Source organism: Motacilla alba, chromosome 1, assembly GCF_015832195.1.
Source record: "Motacilla alba alba isolate MOTALB_02 chromosome 1, Motacilla_alba_V1.0_pri, whole genome shotgun sequence".
Classification (NCBI taxonomy): Eukaryota; Metazoa; Chordata; class Aves; order Passeriformes; family Motacillidae; genus Motacilla; species Motacilla alba.
Window position 1 is genome coordinate 26,021,985 of NC_052016.1, and position 23,148 is coordinate 26,045,132.

The 23,148-nt window shown below is 38.9% G+C and overlaps 1 protein-coding gene across 5 annotated transcripts in view; it reads right to left on the minus strand.

Annotated features, from left to right (window-relative positions):
* Positions 1–23,148, minus strand: part of IMPG2 (interphotoreceptor matrix proteoglycan 2) — a 54,503-nt gene that overhangs the window by 12,113 nt on the left and 19,242 nt on the right. For 3 of the 5 annotated variants that reach the window (XR_005258013.1, XM_038146093.1, XM_038146062.1), the window contains exons 4-13: positions 20,802–20,833; positions 20,680–20,703; positions 15,888–15,917; positions 11,718–11,764; positions 11,170–11,261; positions 8,007–8,168; positions 6,880–6,938; positions 5,561–5,578; positions 3,359–3,603; positions 2,679–2,761 (exon numbers count right to left, since the gene is read on the minus strand). Coding sequence is in view for 4 of the 5 variants with exons in the window: in XM_038146093.1 (XP_038002021.1) it covers positions 2,679–2,761; positions 3,359–3,603; positions 5,561–5,578; positions 6,880–6,938; positions 8,007–8,168; positions 11,170–11,261; positions 11,718–11,764; positions 15,888–15,917; positions 20,680–20,703; positions 20,802–20,833 (792 nt within the window). In the remaining variant the exon portion in view is untranslated. The remainder of the gene's footprint in view (positions 1–2,678; positions 2,762–3,358; positions 3,604–5,560; positions 5,579–6,879; positions 6,939–8,006; positions 8,169–11,169; positions 11,262–11,717; positions 11,765–15,887; positions 15,918–20,679; positions 20,704–20,801; positions 20,834–23,148) is intronic. The other 2 variants (XM_038146081.1, XM_038146072.1) reach the window with 2 other exon arrangements.

Consider the following 23,148-nt stretch of genomic DNA (forward strand, 5'->3'; position numbering starts at 1 on the left):
AGCCTAAAACTCAGGAATTATTGTTTTACATGGATACCTCTCCACATATGAATGCCGTGCAGCAGTGGGATATGGACCAAAAACCCTGTAGGGTATGAAAAACTGCCAAGAAATTTCAAGAAGCAGCAATTTGCTAAGGGCTAACAAACTGCCAATGATGACAAGTAAAGTTGAAGTGGACACAGGTTCCTGTCATTTCAGTTCCAAACTACTGTAATAATTTCTGTAGCTCACTGTTCCTGTCAAATCTCTTTCTGTTGCTTGACCAGTAGGAATAACAGGAAGAAGCCAAATACTTTTCAATTTGAAATTTTACTCCAGTGAATTAAATTTTCAGCTTAATTCAAACTGCATTTGAACGCTTTGGAAACAGGCCAGTTAAGGTACTTTTTTTTCTTAAATTAGTTGTTTGCATGTAATGATCATATTTAAAAATGCTAGTTTTTATGCCACCACAGTCGCATCAAATTTTTTAATTTATATGGTGACAATCAGTTGAAAAGCATATATACCATAGAGACCTGTGCTCCAGCAATTTTAATTTTGGCAAGACTAGCCACTCTAAATAAAGCTGTAAAAAGAGTTACTGTACACAATTAGAAATAAATTACAAGTATAAATTCCATAAAGAATGAATTAGGACTACCAGTAATTTCTCCTCGATAAATTTATTAATTGTAAACATTTAGTCACCAGGGATTGCACCTCATCATTTATTTGAATGTGGATAAATGCTCCTATGGCAACTAACATTATTCAAAGATTCTTGTTACAGGGCAATAAATTACACTAACAAGTTTAATATCATATTGGCTACTTCTGGTTTTCACCAATGTAAAAGGCTTACAAATATGATAGATGGCTGTAAACACAGAACCCTTCTCCCTGATTTTTCATTTTCTGCTGCCAGGAAGGCATTGTACTCCTCAAGCCAGAGCATTCTCTCTTACAATTCAACATAAACAAGAAAATACAGATTTCAAAAACTAGACCTGATTTTTGCTTTACTTTTAAAGAAAGCTGCAAAACACAAAAGAATTAGTTGTACCATGTAGTAGCAATTCAATGGTGAAATCATGACAGTCCCATGTAATGTCATGATTTTGGTATGCTAAAACAAATCCAGCTTATTGTCAAACCCCCTGGGGAAAACTATAGCAAAATTCTTTTCCACAGGTAACAGTTCTACTTGAAAGCAGCTACTTGAACCATAGAGGTTTGACATCTGTGGAAATAATTGCTCAGTTGTGTACTGTTTAAGCATATTTAGGGTTTTCTTATATTTATCTGAAGCTACTTTGCAAATTACCTGTGTATTGCAGATTGCACACATCTGGTTTGGGGATATACTTGATATCTTTTACATAATCAGAGTTTTTGACTGAAGGTATAGAAGCCTTTATTCACATTCCTGATTAGAGAAATATTACTTCCACAATTTTTGTCATAATAATATTCCCAAAAACCGGTTTAAAATTTATTATTGCAAAGCTACCATTACTCTGAAATATCTTCCTGCCTGCACATCTGTCAGAATGGCAGAATTCTTTGTCTTACTAAAATAAACATCTACAACATTTTAGACTAGTTAGATGTCTCCAGTAAGAAGTCTCCAGTAAAGAGAAAGCTCTTTTCTGAAAGCCAACTTAAATTCATGTTTATCTACACCATGTTTAATCCATTATGGCAAATCCACATGAATTTTCATTTTAGACATCAATGAGTAGTTTTTAAGGCTCAGCGAAGGCTGTCATGAAATTAAGGACATTATACCTAAATCCATTCTAACAATATTAGCATTCTGTGCAAACAGATTTTGCTTACATAAAAATTTCAGAAGTTGGCTAAAATTAAATGTGTCTGTGTTCACAACATTATCTCATGATGGACTGAGTGAGAACCTGCTATCCAGCACAAGTGGATCTGGATTTTAGGGCATGATCTGAGCTCATTTCTTGTTGAAAGCACATCTGTGTTACAGAACAGAGTGGAGAGCAGAAACCAACTGCCCAGACAATGATTCAGCACTCAGAAGATCTCTCTGTTGGCAGAACTGACTGACTTGATCTCAGCATTGCTGGCACCTAACTCAGTATCTTTGCTTGAAGTCCCTTTGTACAGACATGGTCAGGGACACCAAGTCTCCTGTCTGACACAGAACTCTATTCTGTGTTTTGGATTATTCCAGAGGGAGTCAGAGGAGACAATTACAATTTTAAGAGATTAAAAAAAAAGAACCAGTGTCAGTTATTTTCCTCTGCTGGTATTAGGAAGATGGACATAATTTTAAGACCAAATTGAGAACTTTCTTTGAAATAAATACAGTAACAAAAGGAGCTTATGAAACTTAGCATTTTATTTATTCTAGCAGCTTGCTGTAGGATTTACATCTATTTCTTCTTTCCAAAGAAAGGTAGTATCAAGGAAGGAAGAATCCCCTCTTTAGAGATGTTTGCAATCAAAATAAGATGATCACAGAAAATTGTTGGGCAGCAGACACTAGAATTGTCACATAAGAGGTTTCACCAGTTTTTACTCCAATATAAGGTGTGCCTTCATTAGTACTTATTCTGCATGAACAACAGGATAGAGAAGCTCTGAGTGTTGGCTACAATTCTACCTTGCTGAAATAAGTTGTTTATATGTGTCCAAAGGCCACTGCTCAGAACCATACTCACATCAAACTCTGGGCGCTCCAGCACAACTGGATGCTCAGTAATCCAGGATGGGTCTTCTGATGTGGGGTTCAGTATTTCCTTCACTGTGGAAATAGAAACACTTGGGAAATAAAGGCTGCAGTAACAGTGTGAGGAAGTAGTGTTGGAAGACTGACTGAAATCTCAAAAAGTTTGCCAGAGAGATTTTGTTTCTGGAAATGCCTCCAAATCACTGACAGAAAGTGAAGGGGAAAGATAAGAACAAAGGGGTGTCAGCACTCTTTCATCACCTATAGCAGGATCACTGAATATTCAGCAATAATCTGGTATTCCCTTTGTGCTCCCCAAGGCGCCCACAGAGCTACTAAGTTGAAGGTCACCCTGATGCAATGTGTACCATGTGAACCACATTTCCCCCTTTTATTCCTATTAATTTTTGAAAGTATTGCTGAAACTGCACACCACAAACCTCAGTTTCAAAATAAAAATTAAAATTAAATGGGGGCTAGGCTAATGGATCAAAAATAGGATGCTACTGCTAATGACTTGACCTGGTTAAGATCTGAGCAAAACAGGCTATAATATAGTTGATTTTGTTCTGTTCAATTTTTCAGAGGACAGCTGAATAATTCACTCATCTGAGATTTATTTTATAAGAAGTCAGGTGTGTGGCACACCAATGCATCATAATTAACACCCACCATTAGTAAGCTGAAGAGAGTTTGGGTCTAAAGAGAGGGAAGCATTTTCAAGCAGAGCATTTTTCTGGAGGATCTCAGCAATATAATCTCGGAAATCACTGATGGTGTACACAACTGTTGGATTATCCTCTATGCCCATGAAGGAGTTGTCCTCCACCTTGTTTGAATGAAGGTTAATCAGGTCCCAGGTGGCATTGCTGATGGCTTTTCCATCAAACGTGACAGCATAGTGAACTTCCACCCCACTGCAGTTGTACAAAGAGAAAGAATACAGATGAGAAATTCCAGGTTTTCCTAAGCAAGCAATCAATCACTATATTTTTTTCACAAGGGCCCACGTTAATACCCTTTTTAATATAAAAATACAATGGCTCAAAAGGATGAATAAAAACTACTTGGTTCTTTCCACAAAGTTGTCAAGGGAAATGCTACCCAAAACTGACATCTGGTCTGGTGCCAGTCCCATATTTCTACTAGTGAACAGCGGACAGACCACAGGCCGACCAGAACACAGACTTTCTGCAAGCATTATTAGTGGGTCCACCAGCATGCAGTGGTGAGAATGGTGATTTTTAAGATCATACCAATAATAGGAACGGCTCTGAGGTATGAAAATATATAGGAAAAACATGTTGTACATAGTAGCAATCTATAGTAGCAAGTGAGAGCCCTAATCTCTGTCACTGTGCAGTGTTAACCTGCTTGAAAGAATGTTTCTAATGGCAATAAAATAGTATTTAATTCATCAAATTGTTAAAATTTATCTAGACTCATATGATCATTTATTCTATAACTCAGTTTTGCATCTGGGTACAGTTTAGGGGTTTTTTCATATTAATTCTCCTCCATTTTCTTAATTTTGTTTTGCTTAATACACCTGGATGTCCTTTTGCACATGACAGATTAGGCTGCAATCAGATTTACCATACACTGGGCATAAGCACAAGGGAACTTTACAAGATACAACACATTCTGGCTGTAGACAGAACACAGCAAGAAAAAATTAGGTAACCTCTGAAGCATTAGAAACGTGTTCTGAATGCAAGTTTTCGTGATTCCACAGAAGATTGGATTTCTAAAACAATGGCTCTGTTCAGAGAAGTCTTTAAAACCCCAGTTCCAGATACAACAGAGAAAATTCACAAACACACTGACTAAATCCAGGAGCCTGGGGTTTTGGCTGCTGGCTCTATCACTGACATGAGCCCACCATAGGCTCACCATGGGCACTGACTGTCAGCAGAGGAGATTAAAAAGGACAGCAGCAGTGAAAAGGCACAGGAAAGATGGAACAGAGTGTGCTCCTCAAACACAACATTTAGGTCTAATACAACTGTGCTGCCATTCATAATGCCTAACAAATAACTACAACACCATCTTCTTTCTGGAAAGGGCTGAACATCTGGTACCTGGAACACAGCCCTTGTGAACAGTTGCGTATAGTTTGTAAAGAGATTTGTGTTTCTAACCTTTTTTTTTTTTACAGTTAGAATGCTCATTCTCTTTAAACTTGTTCATGGAAACTGGCCATGCTGAGATACACACAGAACAAATTAATACACTTAGTAAATTAAGGCTGCAGTTCTTTTTCTGTCTTGTGACATTCTTAACATACTAAAGAAGGAAAATTCTGGATTCTTGTCTGATGGAAAGTTGATGGAACTGATGGAAAGTCTGATGGAAAACAAGTCCAGACTAATCCCATGTTCTGCTAAAGAACATTTATTAAAGTCCTGCTAAGATCTGCAGCACCCCTGGCCTTGAAGCTAAGCTAACAGCCTTTGCTGGAGAACTGTGGGGTTCTTATCTGCTTCAATTTCAGTAATAATAATAATCCCATATCTATTCAAGACTTTGCTGCAACGTATGAAGACTTTGAGTCATTGTTCAGCAATCTTGTTTTCTTCACAAAAGAGATTCTTATACACAAGTTACCCCAGTAGCTGACTTGTGTTTAGGATGATTTTTCCTGAGGGGTTTTTTTTTGTTATTATTATGACTTAAATAAGCAAATTAGGTTTACCCCTAATTGAAACAGATCAGTTACTTGTAGTTTCTGGTAGAAACTTCTCTCACAATATTTATGTTAAATAACTATCTTGCTCTGAACAAAAATTACAAATCCCAAAAAACAATGCCCTCTAGCTAAACATGTTTTTCCCATCTGTATTATGATAATATCTATAAAAAAGTTGTCTTTACCTGTCTTCCTCAGAAGGGCTGATTATAAAAACAAAACAACAGCAAAACTCGTTAAATTAATGTCATAACTTCCTTTAAGTCTTAAAAATTTAACATGTTTGCTTTGATATTCTACAGAGCATAACCATTTGAAAACACATACAGGAAAATCCTTTTTAGTTGCATAGTTATTCACAGTTACTCAACTACATAACAAATTGTTCTGCTTTTAGTGAACTGAGATATTTGCTATTGATCCCAAGGAATCAGCAGAGCAGGGCCATCTCAGATTGTTGTAAATAATGCAGGTAAATTGCTGTCAGTATCAAGAAGATCAAGACTCGCTTATTTTACCGAAATGTTTAACTTACAACCAATGGGATTTTGTCATGCACAGCAGAGAACAGACTTTGCCAGAAATACCAGCCTTTTATTTGTCTTCTCTAATGAACATAGTTCTTGCAAACCTACTAGACTGCAAATACCAAGATGGAAGGCTTTGCCACCTTCCAGGCTGAAAACTGGATGTAGCCTAGAGTTCCAATCACAAGACCTCTCTACTGTTGCTTTGTTACCTATGTATATGCTAATTAAAATACTCCGGACAATAAATTCTAGGAAATACAGCTTACAGTCTCAAAGAAAACACAATTTATATTAACTCATGAAAACACTCATTAGGTTCTAAAAGTTATATCCAGTCAATTCAAGAAAAATCACAAATTGTGAGCCCTGTACTCCAAAAGTCAGACATTGTACATTTGATGCATTAACATAACAAATTAACTTTAAATGTCACTCTGAAGCACAAATGGATTTAAAAGTATATTTCTAGGAATACAGAGAGTTAAAACATTCCATATCATTTATCAAACTATCCCCCACCTCTTTTTTTTTCATCCGAGAGAGACCTTTACATATCCTAAACACTAACTTTTAGAGCCATCCCAAATTAACACTAAGAATTTGAAAAATAAATTTAAATATATCACTTTTTTTCCAAAAGGATTTCTATGTCCTTCCTTGTTTAATACTTGGATATATTAGAAGTAGCAGATACTAATATACATTTAAATTTTAGGATAGAATCTTGAACAATAATGCCTTGTCTTAAAATCACAGCAAATATTTCATGTGAAGAATGCCAGAAGGAAAAAAAATCAGTTCTGTATTTCTATTTCAGTCACATATATAGAGGTAGCAAATATGAGAGCAGTCGGTTAATACATCCTAGGAGGTCCCACACACACGCCTGACATCCTGCCAAGCATCGTGTCAGCTCATTATACCATCCTACATTATCATGTTCATTCATCATATATGCATCAGGATCTTTTTACCTGTAATCCAGTATATGGATCTTTTTGTATCCAGGTAGTCCTTCAAATACGCTTTTAATCTATTTTGACAGAAAAACAACAAAAAAAATTAACACAGATTCCATTCACTTCTGCTCATGTGGTGAAAAATTAGGAAGTGTTTCTAGCATTGTCCAAAAATGTATCTGAGCTGTTATATCTAATAGGTGAAAAACAGTTAAATATTCTTTTCTTTATGGAAGAGTAATTTTGGTGACATTGTTTTATTATTAGAAAAAGGGAAAATAAAAAGTATGAAGAAAAACATCCAGCATTCCCCAAGAACTGTATAGAAACATTCCAAGGGGAGAAACGGAAAGAGACTGCCAAGATAATCAACTGTGCTACAGGAAACAAAACCAAGATAGAGAATACTGGAAGTTCATGCTGGTTCAGAAAGTTTTTTAGCTTCCAAAGATCTTTCCCAGTTGAGGATTATTTTTTACCCTGTAAATTCTTGTTCCCCTCCCCCATCGCCTTATTTTTAAACTGTCTCTGGTGAGATTTAAACAATCACAGTGCTGCTGACTTTTTTTCTGAGAGCTTCTTTATTCAAACTCAGAGAAAACCAGGCAAGAGATCAAAGGAGTGGAATATTCATGTGCCAGGTGGACTCTGTCCCATCCAACATTTTTTACACTCAGACATACTATGGCATTGCTACTGGGGCTCACAACTAGGAAAACTAAGATGTCTAGTGTATGCTAGCAACTTGTGAAACTCATGGTGATGCTTTTTGGCTGCAGTAAAGAGTACATTTCTTTCCCATTTGGCCCAAGATCTGGCAGACGGTTAGCCCCAGTAAAAAGGATTCAGAGAACCAACCCAAACTAAATGGGGCTAGGAAGGAGGCAAAGCTAGAGAAAAGATAAGCCTCATGATAAGCAGCCATATGACAACTTAGATGCCTCTCCAAAGAGAAAAGGCAGACACACACCCAGCTTCCAAAATACGATGGCAATATAATTACCACCAATATAGACAAAATAAAAAACAAATATTGGAAACCATAGGTAGACAAAAATCAGCAGCCCTGACACAGATGCTTTTTGCTGCTTTTGCTTTGCAGAGCCAGCAAAAGGAAAAATGAAGTTAGGGAAGGGAATCACCTGAGATATGAATCGTTCAGACAGCAGTTGATACTCAGCAGCAGATGGGTCCTTCAGCTCCTCACTGTACTGTTCACCCACAATCAAAATGTTGAACTCAATCATCTGCTCAGTTACAAGTCTGACTATCTTTTCATCCTGCTTCTTTATCTCATTATTGATCTGGAAGGGAAGGAAGAAGGGAGAGAAGAGACACACTTAATGGCACGTGAATGCTGCAGTCCAAAGCACAGCATGTCCACTGCTGGAGCCATCAGCACACTTGATTGCCTGGCACTAAAAATGGAGTGCTCATGAAGCCTCAGGGACAGAGGCAGCAAATAATGAGGCAGTCTACTAAGCAAGAATACTTCCTGAGCATTCTCATATTGAAGGTAATTCTGATTTTCATTTGGGCACCTTTAGTGTAAATCCATCTCATTGACCTCAGGTACAAAGTGAAATACAGATGTGTGGGATGTATGAAGCAATTTAAAGTGCAACCATGGCTACTCAAACATCTCACTTGAGCCCAGCCAGTGTAGGCTGATTTACTCAAAATTTACTCATTTATCACAAGGCTCCTTCGCAATCTTCCAGTTGGAAGACAAGCTGCCTTTGCCAAGTTCTACATTTGGAATAATACTCTGTGTTGTTCAGCCTCAGGAGGTGAAGGATCCCCCCAGATATACAACGGGCAGTGGCAATGGGAGCTCTGCTGAGCTAAAGCAGTGGGCTTCAACTGCTGTGTCTACAGCTGCCCAAAAAGCCCCAGAGCAGTGGCTGTGCAGTGCATCAAGGATGCATGGAGGTGTCATGGTTCCACAGGCAGCAGTGGATGCCAAATTTTAATCCAGTTTGATTGATTAAGCATGCTTTCTGCTTACTTCCCTAGTATTTTTTAAAAGAGCATACTACTCCTTGTGGTATACTGAAAGACATCAGAATTATTTTTTTTTAATATAGATTTGTCTGGGAGGGAAGTGAAGGCTGGCTTGTTAACTTTAGCCAAATGTCTTTTGCTAGAGGTTTTGTCTTTGACTATTCACATACGTATTTGTTGCTTTTTTTCCTATTAAAAAGGAAAAATAGAGAGCCAGAAAAACAGACCTTTTCAATGAAGCTGCAGTCTAAGTTATGTATCATGCAGGAAATGGAAAAAAACTTTCTCCAGAAAGTTTATCCACCATCAGTGAGCAACTTCTACATTGTTTAGGAACCCTCTAAAATTTTTTAGTTAAATTCTCTTTCCGGCCCCTCGCATCCCTTTTTCACTGGATAACTCTGTCCAAAGACCATAAGGACTGGTACATTACTTAAAGTTAGTTAGCATTTGAGAGATACACATTTAGCAGGCATATATAGTGCTATTTATCAGACCCCCCAAAACCTGGCACAGTCAGCATACAAGGTGCAGAAGATGATCTTTGCTCACTCTTGGCCTTGTAATCAGCAATGCATTTTGGCTGCTAAGAGCAATGAGGTGGGATGTAACTGTACAGAGTAAAAATGCTGTAGAAGCTGCAACAATCTAATTCTGGTTCCTTTCCAATTTACTGAGTGGTCCTATTCTCTGCTCCAGTAGAAATATTCCAGGTAGTTCTGTTTCAAAAGAAGAATAATGCTGTTCTTGGGACCAAACCACAAGTGTTCGTGGTACATAAGGTCAGACCCTGTACTTGAGTCAGAAGCTGTCTGTTCCATATTCTGCATTTATTCCAACATCAGAGCTCCAGTCAGCACTGAAAGCTCTAGAAGAAAGTACAGTTTGGTTCAGCTTTGTTTCAGGGCCCCACTAGCTTATTGAAAAATATGGCCCAGTTAATCCCAGTACAATATATCAAACTTTGATTTATTTATTTATTTTTGAAACTTTGTGAGCTTCTCTGTGATCCATTAAGAGCTTCATTTTGATAAGAGAAAAAAAGCCAGCTAATTGATAACAATGGTTTACAAAATTTTTTTCAGTCATGTTGGCCCATGAATACTGCAATTGGATTCTAGAGTGTGGAATTAAAATTTCAGCTGGACGACCTGTTTCCTAGAAGCAAATACTGCCCTGGGACATACATGGTGGTCAGCTCACTTCTACAAAGATGTTTTAAATGTGGGGTTTAGACTTGCCTGTGTTGTGAGCTTTGGTTAAATATCACAGAAAGAGTGAGTGACTTGTAAGATGTTAAATACAAGCTCACCTACATCAACAGAGGAAAAAGAGCAGAGTATCAGAGTCTTCAAGGCTGTCCAGGCCACCTCTCTGCTGCCCTACACAACTGTACCCCACAGACCCTTGAAACTCCACTACAGCAACCTAAGGAATGTTGTGCTTCCATAGGAATAATAGTGTTCCACATCCTTCTTGGAGCTTTCAGAGCCACTAGGCATTCCCTCTCTAGTCCTATGACATTGGCAAAATCCTCACCTGATAGTTCAACTGATACATGATCTCCCACTATGGGGGAAGAGGTATTTCAAAGCCTCTCCAAATATCTGCCCAGGAAAAAATATCTGCCCAGGAAAATGTCTTAAAACTTTAGAAATTCACACCCTGATTATATTGATGCTGAGATGATTTTTTGCCTTTTTTTAAATATACCTTTTATGTATTCTCAGTACCCTTAGCATGCATATTTACAATTCCTTAAGTCTGACACCTTAGCATAGTCCTGGTATTCTGTTAGGCCAGGAGATCAAACACCCTCAAGGCATCACAGCTGGAGGCCAGAAAGCCTTACGCTATCTTGAGAAACCAAGGCCCCCTCTAGAACACATCCTGTACACCAGGATTAGGCCCATCTAAAGGAGAACACTTGGGGATAGGGGGATGTCACACTATTCATTCAAGCCTCTCATTGGAACATCTTTGTTAGATATACTAATTTGCAGCATCTGTAAGATTCTATACGTGATCTACCATGAGTGTGCATTTCAGCGTGTTCCACCTTGGTGAATCGTTGCACCATAAGAATCCTTATTAAATACTGAGGTAAAACCCCTTTATCCCTTAACCGTTTCTGGCTCTTAATTTCAGGACCAAGAAAAAGGCATCACTATGAAATCCTAGTTTGTGTTAACACACCATACTAACAACAGCTTTAATTGCTATTAAAATGTAAATGACCATAAACAATATCATGTAGGAAAGGCAACAGAATGGTGAACCAAATGAAAAAAAACCACTCACAGTGGTGTCTACATTGTCATGCTCGTGGATGGTATCGCCCACAGGACTCTCGACGGAGACTTCATGAGGGGGAGGAACATTGGCAGCTGCATCTGAGTTTGAAAGAGAACAGTATTATTTTGTTTGGGTTTGTTTGTGTTTTTCTTTTTCTGTATACCCACAGAAGCAGTTCAGCAAGCATAAACTAATAGTCAAATTTGATTCCTATTCCCATCATCATGACAGCAAAAGAATGGGAGACACATGAAAAGCCTGAGGAAAAGTATCAAATACACTAATCACTATAAGATGCTGACATTCTGCTAAGCAGATGCATTTTTGGAAACATGAACTTAGGTGCAGTAAAGCCAGCACACAACTAACTTCTTGAGTAAGACTTTCATGATTCATGAAATAACAAAATGTCAACACATAACCTGATCTCCAGATTACAAATTGCATTAGAGAGGTGTAAAAATTCAGAGCTCTTTCTGAAATCCAAACACATGAATTTCTCAATTTTCTGGTAATTCAGAATCAGCCTTAACAGCAGTTAGATAAAAACTGACCTCTCAGTGTGGTAACATCAGCATCTGAAGGTGGAGTAGGAGTTCCACTGGAAAAAAAACAAATCAGAAATTGAAGCTGGATGTGGTAAGATAAACGTAGTAGTTTTTGATATTTCTGCGATTCTGATACTACACCAAGAGTCACATGTGCAGAAGAAATTTTTCATGGTACAATTTTGCTCATAACTTCATAAAAATTAGGCTTAACGGTATTTCAGTTATATTTTTCAACTTAGAATTTGAGTCACTTGCACCATACAACACATCATGTGCATCTCTGGGTTGCTAAGCCTCTTATATCCCAAATGACCTGGAGTCCCATACAAAAATACATTTTGCCTTCTAGTTCTGTGGAGAAAGCAAATGCAAAGAGATAAACCGTGAAGATAGCTGGTAATACCCTATAAACCACTCAGATTTTAAAATTCTTCCCCAGCGCACTAAAACACCATACCTGCACTGAAATCACTGCAAGAAGATGGGTTCTTTCCATAATTAATTTTACTCTGCTAATTTGGAAATCTTCAAAATGCATCCATTTCCAAACTCAGTTATGGGATTCACACACACATATAAAATGACTCTGGGCCAAATGTGAAAAGAAGAACAATCACATGAAGACTGTCAGCCTGAAGAAAAACTAACAGCTTTGACAACTTACAGTACACCCAAGCTGTCTGGAGCCAATTCTCAAAGCCTGGAGCAACTGTCAAGTTACCAAGAGTGTGAGACATGCTCTGACAGAAACAAGTCTTTCCTGGATGAAGGGAAAATTATTTTTTGAGTTTGTCATATTGTTAATACATACAGCACAAGCAGTAAGACTGGAGGTTTAACTGCTGGGGAGAAACTGAACATGAACATTACTGAAGTTCATTGTATTGAGATATTTCTCTCACTTCTAAAGGATCTCCTTTTTTATTGATGATCATACTTGTGCCATGAAACACTCATTGCAGCAAGTCTTCATTCTAATATATTCTATGCCAGCCATGCTTCCTAGCCTTGCCAGGTTTGTTTTATCATTCACATACTCTGCAACTGGTCTTGCAGTCCATCCTATCCTCAAGCAAAACTCCAGTCAAAGTTGATATCTTGCCTCCTTCAGGCTGCATAGTCAGTCTTTGTATTACTCAAAAAAAGGCTTCCAGCACCAGTTAGACAACCAGATTCACAGTTACATTCTACAGACACCAGAGCACCAGCATGTGATCAGAGACCATAGATTCACTGAGTTAATGTCTGAAACACTTTCTCTGCCTCTCACAGACACATAAGGCTTATGCACCAATAAACAGAGCTGAAGGAAAACCTGATGAACTTTCTATTTGAATCAAGAATCATTTCACCCCTCCTTTCCCAGGAGGCACAGTCAATCCTGCACTAAATAATTACCTATACCAAAACATAGTTCAGGGAATGTTAAACTGACCCGGTGAGATCTCCGCAACAATTCTAAAATATTAACAAAAAAAAAAATTTCCACATGAAAAAATCAGAAAAATACTTATTCAAGAATTTAAACAGTACCTTCATGTATTTTCTTGCACAAATGAAATCAATGAATTCCATGCAAGCTTTGAAGTGTAGTTGTGCCTGCTTACATCTCATGGAGACTGGTACCTGCTTTCAGCCACCACAGTGCAAGACTGCTTTTGAGTTTGTCAATTCTTTGGCAAACTCAGTAAATCTTCTAATCATTTCCAAAACTGGAAAATTTTACTAAAAAGTGTAATTTAGACAAGATAGCCTCTCTTAACTATATTTTTTTTGAGAATGCTGGTTATGTTTAGGAGGGATTGCGTTTCTTTACTCATTTGTCATCTTAGAACTGCAATAAAAACTATTGCTTAATTATTAATTGGTCTGATGAAATATTTTCCAATTAAGTTCACCTAACTTCAAGATGCCTCTTTTACCAGTTTCACTAGGAAGTATATTACATTTACAACAGAGTGCCACCAAATTACAGCATCAGGGCATTTTAGTGCATTGCATTTAATATTCAGAAGAAAGAATGACTCTACTTTTCAGGAGACGTGAACCAGTTTGGGATTTTATTTCTTATAAACTGTTCAATGGAACTAGGGTCAGAATAGAAACTCAACAAAAGGAAAGCAATGAATAGTAAAAACTCTGCTACAGGATTTTTAATGTTCTGGTCTGTTCAAACCTATATCTAGCCATTAGCTGAGTCTTGTATCCACCCCCATTTCTAAAGAAAAGGGCAACGAGACACATGATTTGCTGTGGGAAGCCCTGATCCTAAGCTGACACTCATGGGACTTGATCCAGGTGGCCACAAATTGGTGCCCAGTATTCTTTGAGGAGCCTCCAGGCACTCCTGACCTCCGGCTACTGCCCCACAAGACACAGGTCACCAATATATCCCACATTATCCCTGCCAGCCTTCTGCACACTTGTGCTGCAACTCAGGGCATCTCAAAAGGACCAAAATTACTATTTGACCAACTGATCACCCAATTCTGGGGTGGGTTATCCTTAGCCAAGGGCCAAACACCCACCCAGCCACTCTCTCACTCCCTCCATCTCCATAAGACAGGGGAGAAAACACGATGAAAATCTTCTTGGTTGAAATAATGCCAGGAAGATCACTGACCAATTACTTCCATGGGAAAATCAGACACAGCTTAGGGAAAACTAATTTATTGCATATTTGAGCACATTTGGGTAGTGAAAAGTAGACTAATATTAAAACACCACCTCTTCTTCTCCCTTTCCCAGGCTCAACTTCACTCTGGAGTCCTCTACCCAGTGTACGCTCTGCAGGGGCAGCAGTTCCTTCAGGAAAGGTCTGCTTGTTCCAGTCTGAGTCCTCCCTCAGCTGCAGGGAATACATGATTTGCCATGGTGCAGTGCCTTTGGCCTTGGCATTCCACACACCACTGTTTCTCATTCTTTTTGCTCCCTCTTCCTCTCCCTGTGCCATGTTTTTGCCCTTTTTCACACAGACTTTCCCTGAGCTGCCACTGCCCCCAGTGTAGGGCTCAACCCTGCCCATCAAAGCTGTCTGGAACCACCCCCAGGCAGCCCCAGACCCACCCAGACAGGAGAGCCCCCTAAACTAAGTTGCTTGAGTTTTTAACGGAAAAATCCTCAAACAAAATGCTGTGGCATTAATCACACTTTCAAAAGAGGAGCAGTTTACAAATGCAAAGGCCTAATATCTTTCTCAATTTCTACTTCTAGGTCAGATTACTGATCATAGACACATCAAAGTGAAGTTCTTCAAGTTTCAAAAGTCCAAAAGGACTTTTTCTGTCACTGACCCCAACAAATTGCAGATCTCCAACAGGGTGCTTCTGCCACAAGCATCACCTTAGGCATGGTTTAGCTGCATGGTGAAAACCTCAGCCCAAGCCAGGCCTTGGGGCAGCCAGGATAGCGCTGAAAGGCGAGGTGAGAGTAAGGCCAATATCAAGGTGAGAGTTAAGGTTGTGTAGCAACCCCAGCTCCTTAAGCAACAACAGACCACACTCTTTGTCAAGGCCAGGTAATATATTCTTACCAGCGCTGAGGGGCTTTTAAATACAAGCCCTCAGGAGCTACCAAATTTTCTGACAGAGTTCCACTGCACAGTTGGCTGAAAATTAAAAACCAAGCACTTAAACATCACCTACTAAAACCCTAATAAATCTAACCGAACCAGTCAAGCACCAAATTTGGTCAAATGATCAGCTACCACTTTTTTTCTAGAGGATGAAAATATAGTTTTAAGGACACTATGCTGTAACCAAGCTCACTTTACATACAACTTTGGTTTTTCATTAGCTTACCAGAATGATGTGGTTTGCTTTCTTTTTGCCTTCTACTTTCCCTTAACATTTTTCAAATGCCTAGTTTATTGATCGCCTAAATATGCATCAATTGTACTGAGCACCTCTAATGAAGTCACTCAAAATGCATATACTGGATTGTCTGAACACATCACCTTTCAACGTAAACACAGATTCAAATTCGCGCTCACTCACACCACTTAAAATACACAGATTTTTTATGGTTTTACCCCAGGATTAATCCAAGGCCCACACTTGATTTTTAATTCTACCTACACAAGCAAGCCACTCCAGGTAGAGGGACTGTATTCCAGCAAGAGTTTATGGTGAATTTGAGACACAGACATATGAAATGTAATTTCCATTGTCCTACCTGCATGAGTGATTCCCTGGATCATCTTGGCTGAGCAGTAAGCAAAATATAAAAACATACACATATGTATGGAGAGGCAGGAAGGAATATGGACAAGCAGATGTCTAAGCACCAGAACAAACAACACTGCACTTGTGTTTCCTTGGCAGAAACAAGTGGTTTCAGATCACACAGCTCTGTTAGACACCAGGATCTGGGCAGGTGTAAGGCAAGATCCATAAGGGCCTAGGAAGCTGATCTGAAGCAAACAGTGCTTATGGACAGCCTATACATATTAATGCAGCAATCACAGCTCACAAATGCAGCCTACATTCCCCTTCTTTCAAGGTCCACAGTATGTACTTCTGTGTGACATTAGTCATGTCAGGAGAAGACATGACAATTTCCAGTCCGCCAAAGCATAAACAGAGTTCCACTGAGTCATAGGCCTGAACTGGTCTTTATGTGCAGCCATACTGTGTTATTAAGGAGAAACAACACTCTGGACCTGTCAAATGGGCCATCAGTGATACCATTTCACAGCTCCCCATGAAGTTCTATGAAGGTATTAGTTAGATTTTTCTCTACATTTCTTTTCAGGGTTTAAGACAAACCCAGCTCTGTGGTTGAATAAACATCTTCAAATTTGTATTACATGTTCTGGATATCCACCAGTTTATCAATATTTATAAGACTGTTGGTCAGTTTGAATGTTCTAAAGTCTAACTGGCTATGTCAAGCTTTTCTTTTCTTGAACAATATTGCTTCAATTCCCACGTTGCACAGAGGTGAGAAAAATTGTCTGATTCTGTCATTTTTAAATATTTCAATCACACAGCCTTGAACTAACTAGCATGCAATTTAAGAAGTATTTTTATGCAATTTCAGAATGCAAGACAAAGCCTTGTGTTCAGATTCTCTTCCTTTTACTATTTTCATACATTTATCTTAATTTTCATTTAGGTAGTTAAATTTTCATCTCTTTTGGTTCTAATAAAAATAGGAAAAACCTTTCATACCTGCTACCAGACAGTATGGAGCACAAAAGAAAATATGCAACTGAAAAGGAACAGTGTGGAACTCTTCACATGTGGTAAAGCTGTGCAGGTGACAAAAAAAAAAATGTCTGAAATGAGGAATATCACTGCCAAGTCCACATGTAAACAGTAGAGAAACTCAGGAGGGTTTCTATGTCACTGCAGGCAGAACTGCTGAACTGATGAAATTATCCCAGCACAGAAGACAAACTCTACTCTTTCAGGAAGCACATTTAGATAAATAGTGCAAAAGCCAAATTGATACATCATCATCCATTGCTACCACCGCTGATAAAATATGGATTCTAAATTTGCCAAGGCAGAGAACACAGACAGAACACAGGAGGTCTGGACAAGATTTACTGCAACTAAATTTCAGTGAGGTTAGAACCAGCGAGTACCATCAGAAAGGACACGTGCCTCTACATATTTTATTTTACATTAAAAAATGCTCCTGAAGAAGTGAAAAAGTAGTTTGTTATATTCCTCCTTTTCAATTATCCTATCCTCTTTATCTTTTCCTCAGTATGCTGTTGTGCATGCAGCACTCAAGCAAGGCTATGACATAAAAGCGCTTGTTTTCTGCTGCAACAATTTTGTGCTACATCTTTGCTTGCAGCTGATTCTCAAGATCTGGCTTTTGATCCCCCAGGCATCAGACAGAAGAACTGTCCCATTGTCAAGACACAGACTCCAATATTAAGAGACAGAACTTAATTGTGTGAAGTGCTAGTGGCCTACTAAAAAAAGCAATCAGCAAAATTCTTTAGCTGATGTAGTGCTCCGACACTTCCAAGTGGGGCAAAAAGTCTACAATGTCAACTGTGCTGCTCTGTACACATATGGATTGTGTCCCATATACTGCTTTTCCTTTTGAGGCTTTCTCCTTGGTGATACTTAGTTTAATCCCTCAGTTCCTGAAAAGGCCAGGGTAGCTGAGCATTTAACCTACGTGAATGCATGCTCTAAACCTTACAGGAACAAACTTCCATCCTCCTCTTATGCCACTGTCAGTAATGCCGGATTGGGAGTTCTTCCAGGAACTAAACCACAAGAGCACAAAGCACCTTTCCATAGGCTACTTTAAAACTATCCCAGCATTTAACTAGATGAAGTCAGCTTTTTCCAGCTAGAGAGAGACACTATGTTGAGATCTATATAGGATTATAGGAGTTGTATCAAGCTATTCAAGTCACAGCTTTGATTCTACAGCTGTTTTCAGCTTTCAGCAGAGATTTGGTCTGATTTAGAGAGGTAGTACAGCTAAAATGACTAACAGATATCGAGGGCATGTCTTCCATTCCAGAACAACCCCAAATTAAGAAATTGTTTCAAAGAAAAAAACTATTTCACAGAAAAAAAAGAGATTGCTTGAAGGTTATAGAATAGTTTCTTGCGTGGGGGCTATGCTTTAGAACCTATGGCAAAATTTCTCTTGTTCTTATCAGTGGGAAAACACACAGAGAAATATGCCCAGTGCCAGGCCTCCAAAGTGAAATGGCTGCTTCTGCACAGTCATCAGAGACACTGGATCTCACCACAGGACACATTAGAGGCTTCACCTAGACCCAATTCAAAGCACTATCTGGAAAAGCCTGCTCTTCCCTGGCAGTGTAGGAATCTCACCTGAATGTGTCATCTAGATACTGAGGACAGTTGTGCCTTCCCTCAAGACAAGACCAGTACAGTCATCCACTCTGACACAAGTGAAAGTGGGTGAAAGTGCTCAGATCCTAGCACTGCCCTGCACTGGACCAGCCTCTCTCTACACAGGTGGGTCAGCAGGTGAGAACAGCAGTGCCCAGAAGAGGGTAGAACTGCACTCACTTTTCCTTTCTGCAGGAGGGATTTGGCACTGGATGCGTTTACCACTGTGCCTTAGAGGCTGATGGTGGTACTGGTTTGGGTATTGATGCTAATTTCTTACAGAATATTTTTAGAAGAACAATTATTCTGATCTTTACTGGGAGGTGTGGCTAATTTTTCAGGGAATAAGATTGGCTGTTTCCGGTATTGAGATGGGAAAAGACATCTGGAGTTAGGTATCTTCTACCTATGACAGAAAATCATGGCTTTGTTTTATATAGGACTCTGGCTTACAAACTTCATATCTTAAACCATGAATGCTCTAAGATGTCCAGAATGGTCTTAGAGTAAGTTTGGATTTTCTAATGGAAAAATTATCTCTACTAATTTCTCCTGATGTTCCATTACCCAGGGCAAGTCTACCTGTTTCTGTCACTGCTTTGGTCCTCTATCAGTCCCTTTATGTTATAAAACACTACAATTTCCAAGCACAGGACAAACAACAAATTATAGAAGAAAAGATACAGTAAACCCAAAGTTTAAACTGATGGCAATAACAAAGATCCCAACCTGAAGCTATAAACAATCTGAAGCAATACATAGTGAAATCAAAGCAGTGTATTTTTGAGACAGATGCAGCACAGTCCCACAGTGAAATGAGTTTGGCAGAGTTTGCCAGTTGTCTACTGGAAGCCCTTTAATGTTGCCATGAAACACTTCATAAGATGGCTTTTGGACAAGTACAACATTTATCACTCTGACCCACCTTTCAATCAAAAGCTGGTCTTTTTGCACTGTTCCTTTGTTTAGCCCAGTACATGCAGACTCTAGATGCATTGACTCCAATTCCTCTCATGTATCTCTACATTTATTAGATTTCCTGAATGATCACACAGAGGGATCCAGTAGGTTTTCAAACTCAAAATTCTTCAGAACAGATGGACACCACCCAGCTAACCTGGAGGCTTCAGGGAGTGCTCTTGACAAAGGAGCACTCAGCTCCACAGGACAGAGAGAAACTAACCTTTTGGGAATCACATTTGCCATTATCATCTCACATTTTTAATTTTAACTTATGCTGTGGTTATGAAATCACAATGAGGATACCTAATTGGAGAAGCTGGGAGCTTTTCTAAGAAGTCGGTTAAATGATTACTCTTCCTGGTATTTTAATTACTCATATTTAGCATAGCTTTACGTGTCCTGTAAAGCAAAGCATTGAACCTGCCAGTTTTTCAGAGGAGATCAGTACCAGCTTGACTGGGTTTGAATTACCCAAAAAAATAACAGCTTAGATTAAGTTCTGAGTAGCAATGGAGCAATAATTATTTGAACTTGTTTTCAGTTCAATAAAATACATGACAATAACAGGTCAAGTTCAGGTTTGCTTTGCTACAAAGATGCCACAAATAAGTTTTCCATTTTATTGCATTGTTAAAAGTGTGAGGAGCCCAAACAGCCAGTTCCCTTGTAACTGTTTATGGAACACTTGAAAGTGTTCCATTGTTTATCTCCTGAAAGTCTTTCAAAATAGCATTTCAAAATATTCAATTTTCTTTTTGATTTTTTTAATGATGACCAGGACTACCTGAAAGCCTTTGGGAAAGATTTTCAAGAGAACCAGAGCACAAACACAAGAAACTATGGACACACCTCTTTCCCAGAATAGATTTCCCCCACTAAACCTCTTCAGGTATATAGCCTGGGTCTGTGCCTGACAGCCAACAAGGTGATGACACACTTAAGCAGAAGTACAAGCCTCCGATTGGCTGAGATATTTTGAGCTTGCCAACCATGCCAGGACAGAGGTTCACATGCAAGATCCACCAGATTTCTCCACCACACTTTTCTATATGCCCTTTCGGACAAAGGTGAATGTTGTCCATCTTCAGTACACCAATCGATGCCAGCAGCAGCAAGAACCAGAGAAAGGAACTACCACTAGCCCTTAGAGAGGGAAAATGACTTACCCACACGACCAATCAGCACAGGAACTGACAAGAAAAAGAGAGAAAAGGTTACAAAATGTCACAGCTTGACCCTGTTGTCATCTCCAGAGAGAATAAAATGCAAGGAGAACACAGATACTCACCTGCCCATTGCTTCCTTTGTATAGGCCAGTTTCTGGAAAACAAAAACAAATCCTAAATATATTTGAGTAATATAAAGTGAAAGAAATTTAAATGCAGTTTATACCACTTTGTTTCCTTCTGCATGCTGAAATATTTCTATTCTCTGTACTGCCATTTGCTAAGTTCAAAATTTATTAACAAAGTCCCTGCTTAAAAGGAAATATGTCTGACATTTCCAAAATGCAACTGAAACTCAACATCAGACAGTGTAAAGAGCATTAGGTTTGTCAGAGGTGCTCTACATTTCCCACAGTGTTCTGCAGGTACGACATTCTCCCACATTAGAGAACACCCAACAATAAGAAGCTTTTAAGCAAGCAGTCCTCAGAAATTCAGTATCACTTCTGCTAATTGCCTATAGATTTAAAAGTATCTTTTCAAAGTAAAGCTAGAGCTTAAAGTACAACAGCAGGATTAATCTGATGACTTTGTTTATGGCTACAGAAGTGGCAGGGATGATGGTTTTTCATGTATTTGTGTAAAAAGACTAAGAAGGGCTACACAGTTAATATTTTTTCCATCAAAATTCTCAAGGTATTAGTATTATTTGCTGTTAGTTCTAGAGGCAAGTCAGAGATGCTTTCGTGAGGAACACCGCAAGAAGCGAGGAGGTGCTGAGAAATAATGGCAGCTGTTGAGAAATAATGCTGTATCCTGCTGTACCTGTTGAGAAATAATGCTGTACCAATGTAAAGAGAATATCAAATACTTCCAGAAAATTAATGTCCATCCTGCTTCTCTGCTTTAGCGGGTCAAAAAGGGATTGTTTGGGGGACTGCTTATTGGGCTGGCTTTCTTTGAACAATCAATGCAGGTATATTTTTCAGTAAAAACAACAGGAGGTGAATCAACTCAAGTATCTCCTTTGAAATTAAATTAAAATTAGGTTTAAACATACGATTGTCACTTTAAAAACTTCTCTGAAAAACACCCATATGTATTCAGTGACCTAAGGACTGTCACTCTAAGCTATCCTGATGGTTCTTCTTGTGAAGGAGGGTTGAAAAGGCAAAAGAGACTTTTTGAGAAGGTTAGCCTGCTCACTCTCTTCACCTATATTTTCCTGTCTTTCTAGAAAAGTGAAGAAATTCAGCTCCTATTGATTAGGAGCCATGACAGTGAGTAACCTTTTCTTCTTTCTAGGACATGAGGGCATTGTGATCACAGCTAGAACAGTAGACAGCCTGGATATCAGCCCCAGCAGGGCTTGCCAAAATACTAATTTCAGTCAGCTTGCCTTTCAGCATGTTCTTTGGCCAAGGTTTATTATACAACTCCATTGAATGAAGTATTTGGAGAATCTTTAGTATGAAAAACTAAGACACAGCAAGACTAGCTTTAAGTGACAAACAAAGAAACCAGGTAGTCAACAGTGGAAACTAACTTGGGGGCACTACAGCTGTGTTGGACTTTGGGTAGTTTTATTAAGGGCTCATTATGCTGATCTATACAGTGCCTGTATATTCACCTCTAGTGCTCTGGCATCTACAAGGAAGATAGAGAATGATTCATCCTCTACAAGGTTTTGGGAAATTATCTGTAAGTAGTAGCTCAGTAAAAAGTGGTTCTTCATTAGAAAAGGAGATGTTCTTCCACACTCAGCCAGTCAGGATGATTTGTAGGTGCTATTAAAACCAACCCCAGGTATTACAGCCCTCACACATCTTTTCAATACCTAATGCTAGTCTGTACCCAGCAGCTTTATCCACTGCTCCTCCATGGCCCCTGAGACCAGAGCTCAGTGCAGTCCTGACTTCCTAGAGAAAGGAATAGGGACACCCCATTGAGGGGTGCCTGGGCCAAAACTCTGTTGCAGGGCAGTCTGAGGAGCTGGTAGCTCCCAAGTTCCCTGAGTCTGGGTCCCTGGACTTAACCAATATGTCTCATTATTTCCAAAGCATCTATTCAACAAATTATAAGGAGAACTTATAAGAACCAAATCTGAAATGTCAAATTATTATTTTAATGGCCAAAGTCTAGAAGAAGAAACACTACACAGTCTCCACATCCACATTTTTAATAAGGCATCAAATTACCTAATTCTCATATAATTTCATAGTAAACTAGCACCCCCTATTGCAATAGTCAGTAGTGTGACTTTCTTCCTCTCTCTCTCAATTGTTCAATTTGCTTTCCAGCCTGGGGTGGGGGCAAGTGATGACATATTTGAACTCCACGGTAAATATCACCTTTTCCCCCTAATTAGAAGCCAAGGGCTCTAGAGTTTTGGCTTGTTTAATCATTTAGGACAGAATAGCCTTTGCCAAAACACCTCACCTCTCTGACTCAGTTCCTTCATTAAGATGG